Source organism: Halyomorpha halys, unplaced genomic scaffold, assembly GCF_000696795.3.
Source record: "Halyomorpha halys isolate HHAL.00 unplaced genomic scaffold, Hhal_1.1 Scaffold644.1, whole genome shotgun sequence".
NCBI classification, from domain to species: domain Eukaryota; kingdom Metazoa; phylum Arthropoda; class Insecta; order Hemiptera; family Pentatomidae; genus Halyomorpha; species Halyomorpha halys.
Window position 1 is genome coordinate 22,826 of NW_027104642.1, and position 22,162 is coordinate 44,987.

General features: G+C 29.0%; 1 protein-coding gene across 16 annotated transcripts in view; it reads right to left on the reverse strand.

Annotated features, from left to right (window-relative positions):
- Positions 1-4,229: 4,229 nt before the first annotated feature.
- lilli (lilliputian) overlaps positions 4,230-22,162 on the reverse strand; it is a 508,119-nt gene continuing 490,186 nt past the window's right edge. For 15 of the 16 annotated variants that reach the window (XM_067045181.1, XM_067045004.1, XM_067045159.1 and 12 more), the window contains 9 exons: positions 20,117-21,567; positions 19,897-20,026; positions 19,654-19,808; positions 17,341-17,529; positions 13,424-13,465; positions 12,443-12,511; positions 11,581-11,677; positions 9,954-10,281; positions 4,230-8,030 (listed from right to left, as the gene is read on the reverse strand). In XM_067045181.1, coding sequence (XP_066901282.1) covers positions 7,906-8,030; positions 9,954-10,281; positions 11,581-11,677; positions 12,443-12,511; positions 13,424-13,465; positions 17,341-17,529; positions 19,654-19,808; positions 19,897-20,026; positions 20,117-21,567 — 2,586 coding nt within the window. In that variant the 3' untranslated portion in view covers positions 4,230-7,905. The remainder of the gene's footprint in view (positions 8,031-9,953; positions 10,282-11,580; positions 11,678-12,442; positions 12,512-13,423; positions 13,466-17,340; positions 17,530-19,653; positions 19,809-19,896; positions 20,027-20,116; positions 21,568-22,162) is intronic. The other variant, XM_024360482.2, reaches the window with a different exon arrangement.

A 22,162-nucleotide genomic window follows, 5' to 3' on the forward strand; every position in this document is an offset into this window, starting at 1 on the left:
GCAATGCCAAAGGCAATTGCGGCATACAATCATTCGGTGCACACCGTTACGGCGTTTTCGCCGTTTGAGATCCTTTTCGGGCTTTGTGGAATCCGCCAGGACCACAAGGGCACGGCGGGGGACGGTGATGAGATAAGCAACAATCATATCACTAGGAAAAAGCTATGGGAAAAAGTCCGGGGAAAACTGGAGAGGGAAAAAAACAGGAGAGTAGCTCGGGAGAATTTAAACCTCACAGATAGGAAGGGAATGCTAAAAATTGGGACAATTGTATATAGAAAGTTGGGATCAAACAGGGGTAAGGAGATACAGCGATACGAGGGACCATTCAGGGTGATAATAATAAGAGAACATAATGTAACTATTGAGAGCATTAGAGAACCCAAAAAGCGCTGGACCGTTCATATTGAACAACTTAAAGTCCCACTAACCGAAACACCTGCGCAAGAGTAATCCAGAGTGTCCTCATCTCAACTTATCTGTTGTGTTATCTTTTTTTAATTTATGTTTGATTTTGGCGATGTACTGAATAAATTACGTTGCATTTTTTTTAATTGTATAAATTCATTATTTTATTTTTGTTTTGCTTTACTTTTGGTTTGTAATAAGCGATTATGAGGAGTGTCTATCTTTTTCTTACTTTATTGTAAATAGTTATTTTTGTTGTATTTTATATTAATTTATTGTATAGTTGAAGTTTACGAGGATTGTTCGTAAACTGGTGTGGGGGAGTTACAGCCTTAGTCAGCTGTTACTTCGATGTCAGCTGACTAAGGAGATCAGCTGATCGCATGTATATAAAGAGATGTACGGAACCCAATAAATTTAGTATGTTACAGCAGTTCACACGTGTTACATCTTATTCCTTCTTCTCTTTTTTAACATTTGGCTTTCGCTGATACTTAACTGACAATCATATAAATATATTAACATATAATTTATAACAGGATGTCCTGCAGTCCTGAACTTCAGTCTTCCAGATGAGGTTGGATTTCCCGAATCGTTATGTTATTACTCCTGCCGATAACTGGGAGTGGACTTTTATGAACTAATCGACACTGCGATTCTCAGGTCCTTATTTTGGTATAATTGTAATTTTTTCTTTTTAGTAAAGAATGCTGCTCCCCTGACTTCAGTACATCAGTAGTGGTTTGAGTATTGTTTTATATATAAAAATAGTTATTTCTGGTTTTAATTTAGATTTTTTATTTACGAGAGGATATAGCATTGCTAACTTTGCGTAGGTTTGGGTTAATTTAATGTTGATATGGTGATTTAATTATTTAATGGTGATGGCGTTCAAGGTGAATTCCCAGGTGTCTTACTGCTTTTAGTTTACTGGCAGGATTCCATTTCACTTTTTTACCTTTAAGGATTAGTTGCGTGGGTCTGTTGAGCATAAAACATTTGAAGTGCACTGCTGTATCGTCAGCGAACATATCTATGGAGTTATTTGTGGACTGGATTATGTCGTAAAGATAGAAGTTAAAGAGAGTGGGAGAAAGGACTGAACCTTGTGGAGTATACCGGCATGAATTCTGACAAAAAATGTTCGTCCATTGAGGAATGAGCTCAGAATATTGTATAATTATTTCGGATTGTCTACTTTCTTTAGTTTGTACAGGAGACCTCGATGCCATCGACCTTATCAAACGCTTTTGGAAGTCTAAGTCGAAACTTACGTTGCCATTGAGTGTTTCTTCATTTTAAATCCGTTTATTATAAATTCTGATAGTCTTGCCAGTTGGTGAAAAATGGAATGACTTTACTGAAAACCAAATTGAAAATCCGTAATAATGTCGTTACACTGAAAAAAAAAAAAGAAGAAAGATGTTTTTTATAACCGATTCCAGTAATTTTCAAATAATGCATAATAAACTTATGTGTCTATAGCTGCTGACAATTTTATCGTTTTTACTAGACTTGTGAATTACGAGTTCAGCTTTCTTCCACATATTGGGAAAATATCCAGTTCGTAGACTACTTGTTAAAAATATAATATTTTTTAAACTATTAAAAACTGGCGAAATGAAAACGAGATTTCCTGGGTGACATTTTAATAGCTATGACTGGGATCAAACCATGACCAGGTCTTTTCTTTATTTTAACCAGTTCTTGGATTTCTTTAGGGGTGTGAGCTGTACTGTTGCGAGGGAGAGATTTAAATATTCGTACGGACTTCTTTGGCATTCTGTATTGGAGAACGAACATTTTCTCAAAGAATTTAGCAAACACTTTCAGCTTTTTCAGCGACACTGGTAATGAATTTATCATTGTCTACAAGACTTGGAATTTCCTCATGTTTATCCAACAGACACCACGTAGCCTTCCATAGAGATTGGTCTTTTGGATCTAAAGCATTTATATAATTTTGATATTTACCATATAACTATTCGTCCCTTTACTTTTTCATTGCGTGTTTGAGGTGGTTCTATCTCTTTTTGTAAATAGAGTCTCAACGGCGCATCCACTGTCTTCATGCATAGTTTTTCATTAATTTCTAATAGAATTGATTATGGGCAACTGGTAGAGAATTAATCATAAGAGATTATTGCCTGATTGCATTAATTAAAAAATAGCAAAATAAATGAAAACAATGTAACCATCCACAGTAGAACCCTGATCTAAGAAAGTCAGAGGCCAACTTGCAGTAAACACTTGTATTTTATATATTTATAGATGAGTGAATGATTTGTGGATAAAACTATATTTATTATATCTATGTTCGGATTCTGATTCAGGTTTTGATGCTGAACATCTTTCACTGCTTCCATAGATAACCAAGAGTTTGAAATCCCCAAATAACTTGTATGGTTGAAATATCAATAGTTGTTTTTTAATAACATTTTGCGGAAAATCAATAGTTTACTATCAATATTATCGTTTACGCATTTTCAAAACGATTAATTAACTTATTCTGTCCAAATTTAGTAAGAATTCTATGAACGTAATATGTAAATAAAGCTAGGCAGCAAATCTTAGCAGCTTACATCTTTATTATAATCCTACACCTCAGAACTTTAAAATAATAATCTTAAATTAATTAAAATAGTTCAACGATAATAGTTCGGTTAACAGTTTAATTGGACGTTTCAGGTAAATTACTACTGTTAATTAATAAATTAAATATACCCAAAACATTAATTAGAAAACATATTTAAAATTATGCATATATCAGAAAATCATTCATTTATAATTCTACTTTTATACACAATAATCCGTATTGTGGAATGATAATATTCCTATGTCGATATAATTAGTTTAAAACCAATATGAATGTATACATTTTACATTTGATATCCCATCTTTATTAAAGGAACCTGAAATCAGTGTGAGCGTGGGTCAAATCTATGGCTCTGCTACAGCGCCATACTGGCACTACACTTGTTTAGTAGCAGGAATGAACTCGGGATTACAAAACGAAACGAGATTGTAGCGTCCCAATTACGCCAAGCCTAAGAGACATAAATAACTGAACCAAGGCTATCAGTGCACACTAGGAAAATTAATGGAGGAACACAACACACGCAACGGTTCCATCTGTCGTCTGTTGTATAGTTGGCTGAGTTATAAAGTTTGACTCTTAACTTTTCTGTAATTTAAATTAAATTAAAACTAAAGAAATAAAAAATTGGAGTGAAATAACATTTGTTTCTCCTCTTGGGCTCTAGTACTAACATTTTAGGAATCATTTTAAAAATTAATTTGACCAAATTAATTAGAAGGACAATGAAAAAAAAAATGGTAAGTGCCTAGTAAACAATCCTACATACTGAACACATGAAACAGATATAAAAGGCATGGACCTTCCATACAGTTCAAAAATCTATTATTTTGGGGGAAAATACCACAACAACACAAATGCTCCTATAGCTGTTCTACAACAACAAAGAACAAAATATATGGATCCATTATTTATTGTATAAGTCAGGATATGGTTACCCCTGTTGGGTAAAGTTTTTTTCACGCTTCTACAGTTTATTAATCTCATGTTTTCATTTGGGTTACCATTTTTTGGTAGCTATAGGAGTGTGAGTATTTAAAAACTATTTGTTCTTTTTTGACCGCAATCCTGACCATCTTCTTGTATTTAAAGTTATACAGTCAATTGTATATGTATATATAATTGACTGTATAACTTTATTTTAGAAAATTATTAAAATTATGCTAATAACAATTTGGTCTCTAATTCAATGACAGGTTTTTAGTTACATAGTAATAAAACACTATTATCATTGTATAATATTAATGTATATTTATAACAAACAATTTTGAATAAATAATATGCTCTAAATCTCTTCATTAATGAATAAAATTCTTAGATTAGGGAAAGTATCACCTATGCTGTAGGAAACAAAGGTATTTAAATAATGTTAAAGTTTATATAACACATTTCTTTCAGTCATTTTTTCTACATTGAATATGATCAGATTTATTCCCTTTTCTTTATAAATTATTTGTACCCATAAACAAATTATTCCCCCCTCCCTTAAAAATATGTCAGTTTCATTCATCACTCAATTACTAATTGGGGTGTCAATAATTCATTTATGAATAAATAAAAGCACATTCATCACCATACTCACGCGCATATGGATAAACAAAATAGATTAAGACATGATAATAGTACTTTGGCCTATTTTTCATTTTCTGAGCACAATCAAATGATATATCTTTTCTGAATAAGTACCATCAACATGAAAAGAAGATTTAAACCAATGCTTATATTTCAAATTCTCTATTTCACTAATATTATTTATAATTTGTATTTCTATTTAATAGAATATATTATGTACAAAAATATATACATTATGACTAAATCTAAACCCCAACTAAATGTTCACTTAGTAGTCTTATAATATCCATTTATATAATACTCATTCACTCACATATTCAACATTTCCTTTATAAAATAAACTATATGAAATACTATGTAAAAAAGTTGATAATTATATAATTTAAATTTTAGAAATTATTTTGCAATCATTCTTTTTGAACTAGTTTCTCATTGTCTTCCTCCATTTCATTGGTGTTAATAAAAAATATTACATAACAAGAGATTTAACATAACTTCACTTTATAATATTATACTACTTACAAAAAATTGGGATTTATTATAATTGACCAACAATAATTGTTTTTGTTTTCAAGGCTAAATTAAGGTATAAAAAATGTAATTCTAATGATAAAGTAAATACCTTTCAATTATGTCAAGCATTTAAGAAACACATAATCATTACAGAAACCAAAGAAACATTTAAGTTTATGTTTATATTAGATCCCAATTATTGGTACCATGATTCATTACATAAAAAAAAATAAATAACACTAAATAAGAAAAATCTAAAAGTTTTTTTTCCTTGAAAAACACATGTACAAAAAGTAACAAAACATAACATAATTAATAACTGCTAAAATATGTCCATAATTACATTTTCAAAGTAAGTTATAACAATATATAATTATATAATACCAATAAACTATACAGAATTAAAAAATAAAAACTTCATCTGCTATAATTAATTACAAACAACAGTGATTTGTTTATTTTAAAATTTACAATGAAGCATAGTTTCTTATGATAAATCAGTTGACAAAATTAAAGTTTGAGCAGTAAAATAACTTTTTTCTTGTTCTTTTGTCTAAATACTGACTTGCCATAACAATCAATAAAATAATTTTCTATTAATATTTTTAAGTCTTCGAAATAGCCAGAAACAAGCATAATCAACACAATAATTAAATACTTAGTTCTTGAGTCTTTTTCTGATCTTTGAGAGAGAAATGTTAAATTGATACCACCCATTTTTCAAATATATTTTGTCCGAATTAAAAGATAATATTAATCGCCTAATTGATCTGGAACATTGGATTGATTTGGAACATTTTAATTGCAAGAAATATAGGGAAAACATAAAAGTTCATTGCACTTACAAATTAAATAAATTTATTGACAATAAGTGATTTAAAAAATTCATTGGTGAATACATCACATGTAGTGATGAGGCCTGAAGTACTGCTTTCCACCATAGATGGCAGAATGTTGATTTAAATTATAAGGAAACATTTTTTAATAACTAAAATTTCTAAGGTTACTTTAGTCTAAAAATTTTATCTACATTTATTAAATCCCTAATAGCTTATCAAAAGGTCCTTCTACTACATAATATTACAATAATTACAGAAAACCAAATCATACTTTACAATTATACTTATTTTCCATATCACAAGTGGCTAAAAACTCTGGAACTATGGTATTGTGTTATGACAAGTAGTAGAAAAGAAAACTGATTTCTATTCATTTACTGAATTTTAATTTTCAACAAATTATGTTGGAAAATTCTTTAAAACATCAATTAAAAATATTTTCAAAAAGACTGCAATGAATTTGTTTCTATAACATTTTATAGCAGAATTTGCCAAATAGCACAGAAACATTTACTTTATATTATAATTATATGTATAACACAACTAAATTTTTTAGAAAAATACTTAGTAATAATGGTCTAATCAAAATTATTATAACCCTGACAAGTATTACTAAGTGAAATGAAAAAAAAAAAAAAAACACTTTTGTAAAGAAAACATCAGAAAAAAGATAATACTTTAAATTGTTTATTACAATTTGAAAATAACAATAAAATAAAATTTAACTGAAATACATTAGTCAATAAATAATAGTTCAGCTCCTGTTTTTTTCAAACCATATTACTCAGAAATTTGTAACATGAAAAAAAAAAAAAAAGAAAAAACATGTAAAACTATAGATTGCGGGGAATATGAACATTTATCTTTACAATAATAATTTTATTTTTTAAAATTGATCATTACAGGTTTGAAAAATTAAAATACTTTAATCCTTTTTTTTTTGTTTGGGGGAATTTTCTTTCTTTTTTTTGTATGATATAAAAATAGCTAGTATTTGATCTTATTCTTTCATGCAACAAAATATGTTGCATTAAATGTTATCCAATAAATTACCTTAAGACTAGAAACATCTGAAATAGAAATTGGCTTTTAGAGGAACAAAATTAAAAAAGAAATTGAATATTACTTGAAGTGTGGTATATCTTAAATGGTTTGAACCATTTGGTCCCTCAATAGATAGATAGTGTACATTTAGTTAAGCTTTAATCTATTCATAATAATGATGAAAAATAAACCCTTTTTCAACTACAACAGGAATATATTTTTCCAATATTTTTGTTTATTTCATTTGTGATACTTGAGAGTGCTTGACATTTATATCTCTTTAATTCAATTGAATTATAATTATTGTTATTAATATTTAAAAACTATTTCATATGCTAAACACGTCGATTAAGCAAGGATCATGATAGGTTAACAAAAATGAAAGTCACACATCTATAAAATCATAATAGTCTGAAAATAAAATATAATAAAAACATAATTACCAATAACTTCAATTTTAATCAATCTAAACATACATTTAACTTGTACTTTATTTACAATATGTTTTTAATTCAATGAAAGTTTATAAAATAACTTACAATATGATTTTAATTTTCAGTTAGTAATGAACTGAGGAAGACTGAAACTAAAATAAAAAAAAAAATATATATATATTTACAGATTTATTATACATATAATACCAATATGTACCCCTATAACCATTTGTGCAATTAAAAAATTAAGGTAACTTTCATGTGGTAAAAATTAATATATGCATACTTATACAAGCAAGCAATGCAATTTGTATAATTTACAATTAAATACATGCTTAAAGAGCTAATAATAGGAAATTTAAGCAATGTTAAGACCTCACACACACACACACCTTAACATTCTTCTTATTGCCAGCTCTTCAAATAATAACTCAACTATTGATAGCTGACACACATATATCAGCCTAAACTTTATACAAGACCATTTAGATGAATTAGATCATGTTGAGTCATTCCTGAGCTCCTTCAAACGACTTATTCCATACTGCACATAACGTACAAGATCTTTCAAAGAACTGTGAAGAGTTAGTGGTCCACAACTTCTGTCCAAATCAATAAAAAAATCTGAAAAAGTCAATAAAAACTTTTATGATATAAAATGTATTAAATGAAAAAACATTGTGTTCAATTAATGTACAAAATAATTAGCTTTACTTTATATCAAACACATGGAAGCTAAAGAATTAAATCATAAAAAAAAAAAAAAAAATGACCTATAATTAAATAAACTTATTATTTTAATTATAGAGAAGAATAATTATAAAATGTACTATCTATTACACAACCCAGAATTATATCAATGTAATGAAATCATAAAGCATTACTCTCTTATTTCTAAGAAAACCTTTACTATTTGTAAGTGACCAGTTAAAGTGAGTCTTAGAAAAAGCAGTAATAACAAAAAATAAAATAAATTTGTTTGTATTAATAGAATAATTTGGGTAAGATTTTTATCTTTTTATTTTTTTTTTATTATTTTATCTTTTTTTTTTTTTTTTTACTTAAAATTAGTTGGATTTCCTATAGTAGAAATGTAAATAAATAAATTCAACAACTATGGGTGCCATATTTCTTAGTCTTCAGAACCATGAAGAACCAACTTTATCGTAAAAGTTAAGGCTTACTCCTTACTATAAATACTGTGTACACTATATACATAGTGTCTCAGTACCACTATAATATACTGACTCAGCCAACTATTTATTATCCTCTAAATTTAAGGATAAAAATGGCTTTTTTATAGAGTTTAGTTAAATAACTTCTTTATGCTGTCATTGAGAATGAATGTTATTTGATATAACGCTTGCTACCAGGCATGGCCTAGAGAAAATAAATAAATCTGTGACAGTGGCTTATTGAATTTATTGATAGTTTACAAACCGAATTGTATGATAGTAAGCCATATGTAATTCTTACAACATTGCATTTCACTTTTTGTGACTAAATGTAGATGGATCAAAGAGCTAATATTAGGAAATTTAAGCAATGTTAAAACTATACAGTTATATTTTAATATTCTTCTTTTTCGCCCCAAATAATAACTCAACTATTGCTGATACATTATATTAATAACTATACTGAATCTGTTAAATGTATAATATTTTTATTAATTAAATTTCTGGTCAGTAATCAGATACTCTACAAATAGAAAATTCTTTAACATAACGTTAGTAAAAACTTTAAGTAATAAGTTTTTATTTTATTAAAAAGTTGTGTAATACTTGTTTAATAATTTTCAGAATTTTTTAAATAAGCACTGAATGGTTGCATAATTTTTTTTTTGGATTTAAAAGTTATATATAAAATTAAATTAATCCAAATAGCTAATTTAAGATATCATTAATTTGTAGTAAACTTTGTATTACTATTTAAATACAGTAGAACCTCAATTAAATATCTCTTGATTATTTGTGTTCTCAACAGACAATGCTCGCTATTCCAAAAAAATTAGTAGCCCAGCAGGCAAATGAAGCTGCACTTGGCCTGCTTAACAGCTTCTAATCATCATCAACTAAATGGAAATTTCGAATCAATTTCACTTACCAAGTCCATTTCTACAGCTACGAGAAAAACTATAAAAAAGACATATTTATCTGACTTGGAATCTGCTAGTTTTGAATTGTTTTAACAGAAGTAATGAAATCCACTGGTATCCTTTTGTACTTCAGTGAACAGAAAAATTTTGATTTCCATGATGTTATGCATGAATTAGAGAATAATTAGAATGGAAGTTAGGAAAAACTACTTAAAACCGCAAAAAGACATTACTTTATATTACAATCCCTGATAACATTATAACATGGCACTGTATAGTCATATGAATGGAATATATTAAATATTTTTTGATTAACCCTGGTTTTCATTTATCTGTGAGACCTCTTCCAATCTGTTAACCTGGATAATTGAGGTTCTACTTTGCTTAAAAATTCCATAAGCTACCAACCTAAATAGAAAATTTAAAGCAAGAAAAATCATAATCATTCAAACCTTTATGCTTTCCTTTATGCACTAGAGCATCTGCTTGATCCCAAAGATCATGAGATGCTACAAGAGAATTGAAATGGACATGCTCCTTTTGAAATGCATTATGAACATGAAGAGGCAGAGCAACAATTTGTCCAGTTGGTGCTACAGATATATGAGGAGGTACTTGAGGTATGGGGCCACCCCGTAGTTCACCACTGCTATACCCTGAAGATTGAGAACCAACAGATCCTACACTACCAGCTGGTGAAGGAGTTGGTGACAGTGGTGAAGGTGTACCTTGTCCTTGAACCACTGAAGTGCTGCATTGGTCTAATGTCGTAGGAGTTGCCTGAAGAATAATTAAAGATTATATTAAATAATTAATAACAATAATAGATAAATCAAACAAAAGTGATTCTAAAACATGAAATATTGAGCTGATTAAATTTTAAGTCAGACATTTCTAAAGTATTATTACTTTAGGGTCGATAAGCATTATTTATTTTTAACAGTACTCCCCAGTATTATATATATATTTATATCTCTTTTATTTTCAGCATGAAAGTGTGATATAATAATAATTCATTATTCAATATTGATGTCCCAGCAGGTTTACTATGAAAGAACAAGTAATTTAACAGGTTTGAAAAATGTATTATATACTTATTTATTATTGTAATACTAGTTAATGATTCAAAACATGTATATACTACCTAAATAAATTTAAATAAAACAAAAAATGAAAGTTCCCTCCTTTTCCACCTAAAAGAGAAGTTTTCTGTAAATTACCATAACACACTTCTATCAATTTCATTATTACTTTATTTTTAGAATTGGTTAGGGGTCCTAAAAGCTATATTCAATGACATGGAACTATGCCAGATTATTTCATTGAATTATGCAGTCCAAGTGCGCCAATCTCTTGTCTTGATAATGTAATTTGGTTTAGTTTTTAACAGGAATCTCACAATCACACAAACGTGGTCCTAGGAAAAGAGGGAGACTAATAACATTTCATTCTCATATTATTATATCATAATTAAAGCAGGGTACTGATTCATTGCCAGAGGCTTGATAATATTGTTGCTAAGCCATGGTACCACATAATATTTTTTTATATTGTTCTAATACTAATAAATGAAAAAATTAAAACCAAAAGAATCATGTTTTATTAGGATTGTAGTTCCTAGAAATGAGCTGTGAAAAACATAGATAAAACAAAAAAAAGTTTTCTTTTCAGTAGATACTAAAATGTTTAAATTGTTTTTACATCAATAATGCCTATTTGCTTATACTCATATATAATATTTTAATATTTTAGTTTTCAAATCTTGTATCTTATAGAATATTTCACTTGTATTACAAAGACAAGAACATCATCAAATTTAAATAACATAGAACAATATAAAATAAAATTAAGCACATAATCTTCGAATCTTTAATTTGTGGTGGTTTAGACCCTATCTTTGTTGTATTCTATCTATACTTTTTTTATTGTGTATTGAACTAACATTTGTTTTGCTTTTAGTTTTGAAGCCCCTTTTTGTTTTCTTTTTTTGTCTTTGTGCTTATTGTGTTGTTTTTTCTTTTGTGTTTGTAAAGTATATTGTTCATTTATACTTTAGTAATTAATAAGTAACTTATTTACCTTTTGCATGTGATCGGAAACAATTTTTATAACTTCATTAACTTCAGCTTTCTTCATTTTGAACAGTTTCAGGTGGAGAAGAGATTGACAACGCAAACTGAAAACACACAATAATATATTATAATGTATAATTCCTTCATTTGTTTACCCATATTTGCAATCAAATATAATAGTAACATGCTATTATTAAGTGAATCAATTGTATCTAATAATATTAAATATTTAAAAGACTAAAAATTACTTTACTTATTATATAATAAACAAACGTGGTTTTTACATTACTAGTTATATATTAAGTTCTCAGGATTAAAAAATATTTTAATAAAGTTGATAAAAATTTAAAAAGTCATTCGAAACATGGAGTATTCTCAAAAATTGATTAAATAATTTAGTAATTAGTTTAAGCAATAAACAAACATTTAAAAAATAATATGATCATCTATTGAGCACCATTGTTAGTTTCAAAAAGCTATTTTACAAAATAAAATTCAACAATTTTCCATGAAAGAAAGTAAATAATGTATTAGGTTCAAAAATGTATTTATAAGATGTTTGTTAAGTCAAAATAATTGTAACTAAAGGGAGTAATTTTGTAAGTTAGATAAATCTAAAATTACTTAAGTTACAAAATTACTCCCTTGGTGAATATTTAATTACAATTATTTTGACTTACAATACATAGTACATAGTAAATACATTTTTGAACCAGTCAATACAACAAAATCAATTTTACAAAGTTTACAGTTGCATAATTATTCTTTAGGACCAGCAATATAACAATAATAAAATTACATAATACATCATTATAAGATGAAAAATAAATAATATACAAAATAAATTAGGTATTATAAAATATAGTTACCTCAATACTGCTAATTTACTGTGTATACTAGATTGTGTTTGGTGGCTTCTGAACTTGGAGGCTATGTCCCTACAAATTAACAGTAAAATATAAGAAAAAACAAAACAAAAAGAAATATAAAAAAATAAAGAAAAACATAGTAAAAATACTAGTTGCCACAGAAAAAAAAACTATAATAGGGTATCTAAACATGCACTGACGATGCTTATATAAAGAGAAAAGAAACTAACATCAACTACAACAAAAAAAAATAGTTTTTTAAATGGTCTTCAGGTAGTGAAGTGAATTTTTTTAAAATGGGAATAAATTGTTTAAATTTAATAAAATTTTCAGAATTAAAATAAGTTAATTCTACCAGTATACGTTATATTCACCATTAAACATTATTCAAAATTTAAATTAAGCCAGTAAAGGTGTAAAGAGAATAGAATAATTTTTCAAGTTCCCTGCACACCTTAAAATTTAACCTATAATCATTTTTTTTTAAATGTAACATTTAATCCCACTATGTTACGGCATTTGCTATTTTCAATATTATTTTATATTAATTAAAAGGTTTCTATCAAAATACTTTTGGTTGTTGATATGTGTTAAATCTTACTTATGAGTCATAAACATTTAGGCTCATTAATTCAACAAAAACAAACACCACCTTTGATTAATGAAACTTAAAATGATTTATCTATGTTGTCAAAGAGCTTAATTTTATAATTAATAGGGTATAAGATGCTTGTTTATATTTTAAATAAAAAATCAAACTGAGATGTTTGGATCAAGACTTTGTCAGTGTTTTAACCTATGAATAAAAATTGTAATCATAATCTGTGGTCATTAATTATTTGATATTTGAACATGAAGTTAAAAGTAGATTGACATAACAGCATAACAGACAACCAAAAGTTTATGCATATAAATCAAACATTAATTAAAAATGGTCTATTTTTGGGAAGCACTGAGTAGCATATAGAATGAGGTACCTACTTTAAATTAAATGTAGGCCTAGGAGGCTGAAAGCCAGCTGTCCTAAAAATAAATAAAAATTAAATCGGGAAGAATATTTTGTAATAATTAAATAAACCAGCCTCCATCATATATTTTCCAATATATGGGAGCCAGCATCCGTTCTCCCCCCTCGGCCAACATGATAGAAAACCCTGAAGGGGCTGTTAACTTCATTATCTGGTTAAATTCATGTTAAGAAAACACCAGCTCGATCATTATCCCTGACCCATAATCCTCCTTAAAACAATTTTTAAAAAATATTTAGAACTTCAATTGAATTTGAAATCATATGATTATATATGAAAACATCTCTTAAAAATGAACTGGGATGGTGATATAATTAATATTTGAAAAAAAAAATCTGAGAACTCATTATTTTGTTGATTAAATACAACAGGATAAAATGAACCATAATTACATTAATATAACTTTTTGCAGTTGTTGATCAATACATATATTAAATGCATTGATCAACAACTGCAAAAAGCTCATAAATTAAAAAATCATGAATGTAGTTAATTTTAAGCACCCAGTAAAGTATTTTTATTCACCCAAGAAATATGAAATTTGATAATATAAATCAAGTTCAAAAGTTTTATTCCAATATTTTTAATTATAAATAATTTTGTTCCAGAACTTTATGCTGTTGTGGTCAGAATTAATTACTTTACAAATTAAGAGGAAAATACAGGAGATTCGAGAAGGCTTTCATCCACCTGCATTAAAAAAAAAAAGAAAAGATCAATATAAATGAATTCATATTCAAAAAGTAAATATAACTATTTTGGAACTTCATAGACAACAGATTTACTTTTGAAAATAATTCATTAACTAGACATATTAACTGCTATTAATGATTAAATTATGAAATTAAAAAAAAAAACATATTGTTGAGAAATGATATATATTTATGAAGTACTATTTAAAAAAAATAATTTAATAGAAAAAAATACTAATTTTCAGTTTTTATTTATAGAATGGTTTTTATGCTCTTTGAGAAAAAATGGGGATAGTAATGGCAAATGATTAAAAAAAAAAAAATGAACATATTAAATAAATAAGTGTGTCTTTGAATCCATAAAAATCCTAATTTATTCAATTATCCATTACCATTATAGATTAGTATGACAAATACAGCATTAAATTTCAACAATTTGAAATGAAAATGTATCTATTGGGTTGTAAAATAAGTTTGTAGTGTTTTTTGCTGGTGATTTCAATAAAAACTTCAGATTCTTGTAAATATTTGTAATAAATTATATATGACCCATTTTGATCAATTATATGTTGCCATCTTTCAGGAAATTTATTAATTCCGTCCTCCCAGAACTTCTCAGATTTTTGCGCAATGAACTCCTCTATGAATGTTTTGCAGTCCTCGAGGAAATTAAAGCGTTTCCCATTAAGAAAGTTTTGAAGGGTCCGAAATAAGTGAAAATCTGTTGGGGCAAGGTCTGGTGAATATGGTTGGTGGGGGATCACAACCTAGCCAAACTCCAATAATTTCTGCCGGATCTGCAAAGACACGTGAGGATGGGCGTTATGGTGATGGAAAACTATGCCTTGGCGATTAGCTAATGCTGGACGCTTTTGCTCAACCACTTCCTTTAATTGTTCCAACTGGGCACAGTATACTGCAGAATGAATGGTTTGGTTGGGCAGGAGGAGCTCAAAATAAAGGACACCTTTCCGATCCCACCTTAAATTTAGTCACTTAATTTTCCCCAGGACTTTTTCCTCACAATATTATTCTACAGAATCCACTTTTCATCCCCATTTATAAACCTCTTTAAAAATGTATCAGTAACATTGACACGTTTCAGGAGGGAATCGCTAAAGGATATGCAGTCCAATAAATGATTTTCTGTCAAATTGTGAGGAGCCCATATATCACTTCGAGAAACATATCCCACAGCCTCCAAATGAGTTGAGACACTTGTATGAGATATGTTAAGCTTTTCTGATGTATCCTGTGTCATAGAATGAGTATTGTCTGTGACCAATGCTTGAATTTGGTCATCATCAACAGTTGAAGGACAACCCGACCACTTTGCGTCTTTCAAGTCAAAATTTCCTGTTCTGATCCGAGCAAACCACTTACAGACAGTGCTTTCTCTTAAGGCATCATCACCATACACACTGACAATTTTGTTGACCATCTGAGCTGTGGATTTTCCTTTTCGGAAATAAAAAATCATTAAATGACGAAAATGATTTTTTTTTCTCTTCCATTTTGAGCAAGAAAAATATCACTTAAAGATAAGGAATCTTGGTTGAAACTGATGCATAAAAGCACCTTAACTAATCCTTTTTTAGAATATGTAAACATTATTGACCAAGTAAACATTATTTTATAAACACAGAGAGGATTGAATTGAAATATTGAAAAATGCTACAAACTTATTTTACAACCTAATATAAAAAATTAAACGAATTTCAAATCAACATTAACCCACTGACAACGGGAGGGTGCACCAGAAAGTCATGCCAGTGGGACATTTACCTTGGGGACCTAAACCACTCTCTGGGATGGAATATTCTCAATGCCTTTTACAGCTCTTTTTTTATCATGTAACTAAACAAATTAAAACAGATTGTTTGTTTATTTATTTTCAAATGCCATAGTTTATAATTTCTCTATTGTATAATTTAATTAATGTATATGTATACATATACATATACAAATAAAGTAGGTATTAACTAATTACATATATGATTTACTTTTCTTTAAATATTTACAAACCCACTTAACAATATAATTCTATTTAATTTTAATATTTACTAATTACAAAACTTACAACTTTTATTTAGAAATTTAAATTTATAAAATAAATATTTATTAAACTGCCTAATAACCTGATTCTTTTTAATTAATTTTAATATTTACAAATTACGAAGATAACAAATTTAATATATGAAAAAAAAAGTTAGAGTGAGATCACCCAGCTCACTGAACTGAATTTAATATCTTGGTGGTTAGCAAATTTAATATAAATTTAGGTTTAGAAAGTTTGACTGCCAAGGTCTATTGAAAAATTACAAAAGAAGTAGTCCATCCACAGAGCATGGCTCACTTGCAGTATTCCATCTATTGGGACTACCTTCATGAAAATTACACCTGCAGTTATCCGCAGTCAAAGGGTTAATATTATTATATAAGTTTATAAAAACAAAAAACAAAGGTTAGAAAATTAACCACAATATAAAAATGTAAATATTTAAAATGATAGGTTTTATTATTATAATAAAATAGGAGGGTTCAATTGCTTAGAAATTATAACAGTTTAAAATCATCCATCCCAAATAACTAAAAAAGGGCCATGATTATTTTGAGTTGGTGTTGACTGAATGCATGAAACAGATATTCAAACAAATTATAAGTTAAATAAACGATTAGCTTACGAGGTAGGCTTTTTTTTCTCCTGATTAAAAAGAAAATTATTACTTATATTTAGTTAATAGATAAAATTTCAAGAAATATTAATTACAATAATTTGATCATAGCTAACAAATCACAAAAAACAAAACAATAAAAATGAAAAACACATCAATATGAGCCAAAGGGTTGCCATCTTGCTTAAAAATCTTTTGGAGATTGTTTATTAATTATATAAAAAACAATAAATCAATAATATATAGCTGTAATGAAACTGATAAATATGAAACTTTTTTTCTAGAAAAAATGTTTTTTATCATAATTCCCAAGATTGTGAGATTAATTATTAAAGAATGATTTCTCTTAAAACCAAATACATTACCATAATGAAATTTGGAGCAAGAAGAAAATTGAAATTCAGGTTAGATTCAAAAAATGTTTGGATTACATGGAAAAGTTAGAGCTGGAAAATACTTCATTTATCACTATACAATCACTAACATTGAGAAACAATACATACATAATTAGTTTTAAAGTGTCCTTGTACATGGTGTGGGCACTCTTCTCAGTTTCACTTTCAAGCTCCATTGTATTTCCTGTCAATAGGAAATACATAACTGCTTCAAGATACTGCATACCTTGAGCTGACTCGTCTTGTTCTCTATCGGCTCCATTTTTTAATCTTTTGGCTTCAGATAAAAACTGATCTCTGCAAAATATAAATAAGTAAGAATAAATATATATTCCAAACTTAGAATTATTAATGAATATCAATGAAATGATAGGACAGGCCCAGTTTTAATTGATTTAGTGTTCGTTCATCCCCAAATTATGTTAACCTCTCAGTTCCCCATGATGAGAAATGTCCAGGAGTACCTCATATTAACCGGCCAGCAATCTACAAAATAAAGAGCAAGCAATTTACAGGAGAGTATGAATCCATCAGAGTTAAGAGAACACCCTGCATGTCTGGCTATTGAAGAAACAGTAGAGCACATGTTTTTTACTTGCATATGCTTTGCAGAAGAAAGAAGCGAATTATAGAGATTGTTTGGAGTAAGCGCCATATGCTGCACTCACACCAACATTAGGCAGCAGTGAAGAAGTTAGCCACAGTTGTCGTTAAGGCCAAATGTGTGAAATCAACTGCAGAAGTATGATGTTCTCAGCAACTTACATTCCCTAGTAAGTAGTTACTTAGAGGATCGAAGAGTGATGATACAAAATAGTTTCTAGGGAGTTGAAGAGAGTATAAAGGGAATACCCACAGGGCTCTATTCTTGGTCCCAGAAATGGATCTGGTTATTGGAAGTTTTCAGAGAGGAGCATGACCTACATCAATGACTTAACCACAGTGGTGGCATCCAGCATCAGAGCCAGTTTTGAAGAATAAACAAAAAGTTGTGCCAACTATACGAGTGAAAAAGCAATACCTCTATTGAAGAAAACTGTAACAGTAAATTGAACAATATGCCATTACAAATTCAATAGTCAATTTGGAAATGCTGTCATTGGAAACCTAATAGATAAAACCTATTCCGAAAAAAAAAATGTTGACTGTAATGTTATTATGAAATTCTTGTGATTGATCAAAAATCTAATTCAGAAAAATGGAATCAGAACTCTCAAAAACCTTATAAATGATTTCTACATGGCAGAACAATTAAAAATTAAAAGTAAATTGAAATGTGCATGCATAATTGAAAAACTGATAGTAAATTCAGAAATAGCATCCTTAAAAATCAAAGTAAAGATACTTGCACAGAAAAACTCTGCTAAACTAATAATTAAGGTCATAATGCTCCAGTTTAACAAAATTAAGATCGCATATTGGAAATAGTAACTTTGAAAATCCAATGCATAATCACTAAATCCGGGAAATCCATAAACCTCTCCCTCAAAAAAAAAGTAATTATAATCCATGTTGAAAAATAAATAAATACCAGTTTTTTTTTGTTATGATTCATTGAAATAGTAATTTTTAAATATGTTTATGAATTAGTTGATGTTAATTAGATTACAATAGAAGATGGAAGATTTGAAATGGAAAGTTGCATTTAAAATAAAAAATATTACAATTTATTTAGAAATGCTATATAAGGAATATGTTCAGGACTCAGAAAACAAAACAAGTAGTTTTAAAATTTTTCATTGTTATAACAGGTAATGTTTTAAGGACTTATGCACTGTTCAATTATTCAGTTGCTTCATTTTTCAAGCAGCCATACAATAAAAATGTTCATGATGAAAAAGTTTAATTAACATTATTGCATTGGGAAAAAATGTGGTGGCAGAGTTATAATTTATTCTCCTCTGGTGGTTGTTAAATGAATCTCATTCTCCAATTGTGGTGCTATTTCAGTTAGCTTTTTAAAAATGATCAACCATCTGAATGTCAATGATTTTATTTTTCTGTTATTATCCTCCTTGAGGCAAACATGTCCTCTTCATTTGAGGTTCTAATCATTAATTGTTATATAGTTAAAGAGTATACATTGCTTGTTTTGTCATTCTCTAGCCCTGTCACAATGCTGAGGAGGCTGACTTTACAAGTAAATGGTACTTAAGTAAATGGTAGTAAGAAAAAAAAAATGACTACCATCTAAATTAAAGTCTTCCACTGAATAACAGACATAAATACTTTCATTTGTAAGGGTGGTAAGTCATATGAAGTTAAGAACTCATGTCAGAAGGGATGGAAGACGAGAAATCTATTTAAGAACTAATTTAAACAAGACTACTGACATTTGAAGAAAAGGTTAAGTCATAATTAGCAGGAGGTTTGGAAATATAATACAAAACTAATGAAACTAAAAAAAAAAATACATCTTACTTATCGTCTGTGTCACATAACTCTGTTTCCTCAGGCCTTTCAAAATATGAGAAATATTGCAAGTTCTTTCTTTTTTCTTTGTCCTTCTCTTTTTCATGATCTCTTCTTTCCCGTTCATGATTAGTAGGTGGAGCATCAACTAGTGTTCCTTCATTCTAAAAATAAATTTAAAATGTAATTTAGTTTTATAACTAACCAATCCTAATGGTATATTTGAATATAAGGTCATAAAACTTTATTTACTTTGGAACCATGGCGTTCGCTATGTTTTTTCCTTTTAACACTTTGATGTGAGCTGGAGTGATGTAAATTTCCAGCATGTGAGGATGTAGTCGAGCTAGTACTAGATCTCCGATCCTTTTTAGTGTTAATGCTGAACATCATAGTAACAAAAGAACAATATTGAGTCAATTTTTTTTTTTTTTAAACTGTTTCAAATATTTAAAAAGCCAATGTTACATACCTTGTAGAAGCATTTTCAGATTCGACAGATACTTCTGGCGTTAAACGTTTAATAACTTCTAAGTTATTGGGCTTTTGTATCTCCTCCTTAACTTCGGCTGATGGGGACTTCTTTCTTTTTTTCAATTTATCATCTCTTGAACGATGTTTCTCTGAAGATTTACGTTCCCTTTTTTCTGATTTTGAATCAGACTCAGTTTTCTTTGTTTTACTTTGCCTTGTATCTGATAACTCTGTTCTAGTTCTAATTTCTTCTGACCTACGTTTACTGGGCAAATGTGGCAACCTTGATAGATCTAAACTGCACATTATCGATGGTTTCCCATTTACATAAGTTAGAGGTGGAATAACAACACCTTTTACCTTTGTTTCCTCAGCAACAAATACTTCTTGTATTCTTGAATTCTGAGGTGGTTGGGATACCACTTGGGGAGTCATTTCTACTTTATTTACATGAGTTCGTTCAGGATCACATTCAATAATTGAAATACCAGATTTTCCACCTTTTGCGCCTGATTTTCCTCCTCCTTTGCCGCCACCTTTGCCACCTCCTTTACCACCTCCCTTTCCACCACCACAATCAATGTCCCTTTTTGAGAAAAGTTTTCTTAGGGTATCATTTTTCTTCTTGTCTTGTATAGTTTGCCCATCTGAATCTAATTTTGGTGGACTTTCTTCTTTTTCAGGATCACTTTCACTTGATCCTTTAGGAGGCCTTTTTCCAGGAGCAGGTGGTACTCTTGAAATAGGTTTTAGAGGAGAAGGAACTATATTATTTGTTTCTTCATCACTACTTGATAATTTGTTCCACCCTGTTTCTCTCTTAGTTCTCTCACTGGAACTCTCTTTTGCAGAACGCCTGCTACTCCTTTTTCTTGAAATAGCAGAATGAACTGACCATGATTCATCATCAGATTCTGAGTTGCTAGGGATACGTTTTCTTTTAGAATCATCATCAGTATTACTTGATGTTACTGGAGTTTTAATGTTTCTTTTTCTACCTCTTCTTGATAATGATTCAGATTCCGGGGTTTTGGGAGTTGAGTTAGAGGTAGGTACTGCAGGTGTTCTCTTCCTTGCTCTTTCAGAAGATGGTTTCCTTGAGGGAGTAGAAGCCTGGCGCTTTCTAAATGGTTTCTCTCTTTTTACATTACTTTTTACTTCACCTTCACTTCCTGACGGTGTTTTATTCGAAACTCTAGTAGTCCGAGGGGATGGTATAATAGGCTGTATTACCTCATTTTCTTCGTCACTATCAGTTTGAACAGGAAGACTTTTTACTGGTTTTTTCCTACGCTTTGGGCGTCCAACAGTCTTTTGTTTTCCCTTTTTTTCAGCATCGCTATCTGATAAACTTGATAACAGTGGTTTAGATAGTACATCATCACCCAATTCAAGTTCAGAATCATCTTCAATTTTTGATGGCTTTACAACGACTGGTGGTGGAGGTTCCTGGAAAAGCAAAAACTAGCTGATAAATACATCAACGATTAACTTTACAAAGTTTTATTTAATTATCATCAGATAGCTTTAAGATAAATAAACAAGATAAGTAAGCATTAAGGTTAAGGAATTTAGGTATAAAAGCTTTATACACACCCTTAATTTTTCTGCATGAAAAATAAAGTATTGATAATGGGTGTTTGGACAAAGAAATAACAAAGAGTGATTGCTAGAAGATTTGACAGAACATACTATCCTGTTACAGTATTGTTAGAAAGGGAGTACACAACAAAACTAACAAAAAAAAATAAAAAAAAGGACCTGGACACATAACCTGATGGACTCATAGTTAATCAAATGAACTATATATTTATCAATGATAGGCATGCTATTAGCATCACTAATATATGAGGATTTAGAGGGGCTAATGTAAACTGTCTTGGGTATCACCCATGTTGTAGCAAACAAATGAATTTATCCACTCAATTCACGATACAGTACGAAGAAATTTAATAAGTGTAGAATAATCTACGGTCAACTATCTACATTTCATTAAAGAAATTTTACTATTGCCAAACTTAAAGAACCCCATGAGCAATGAGGC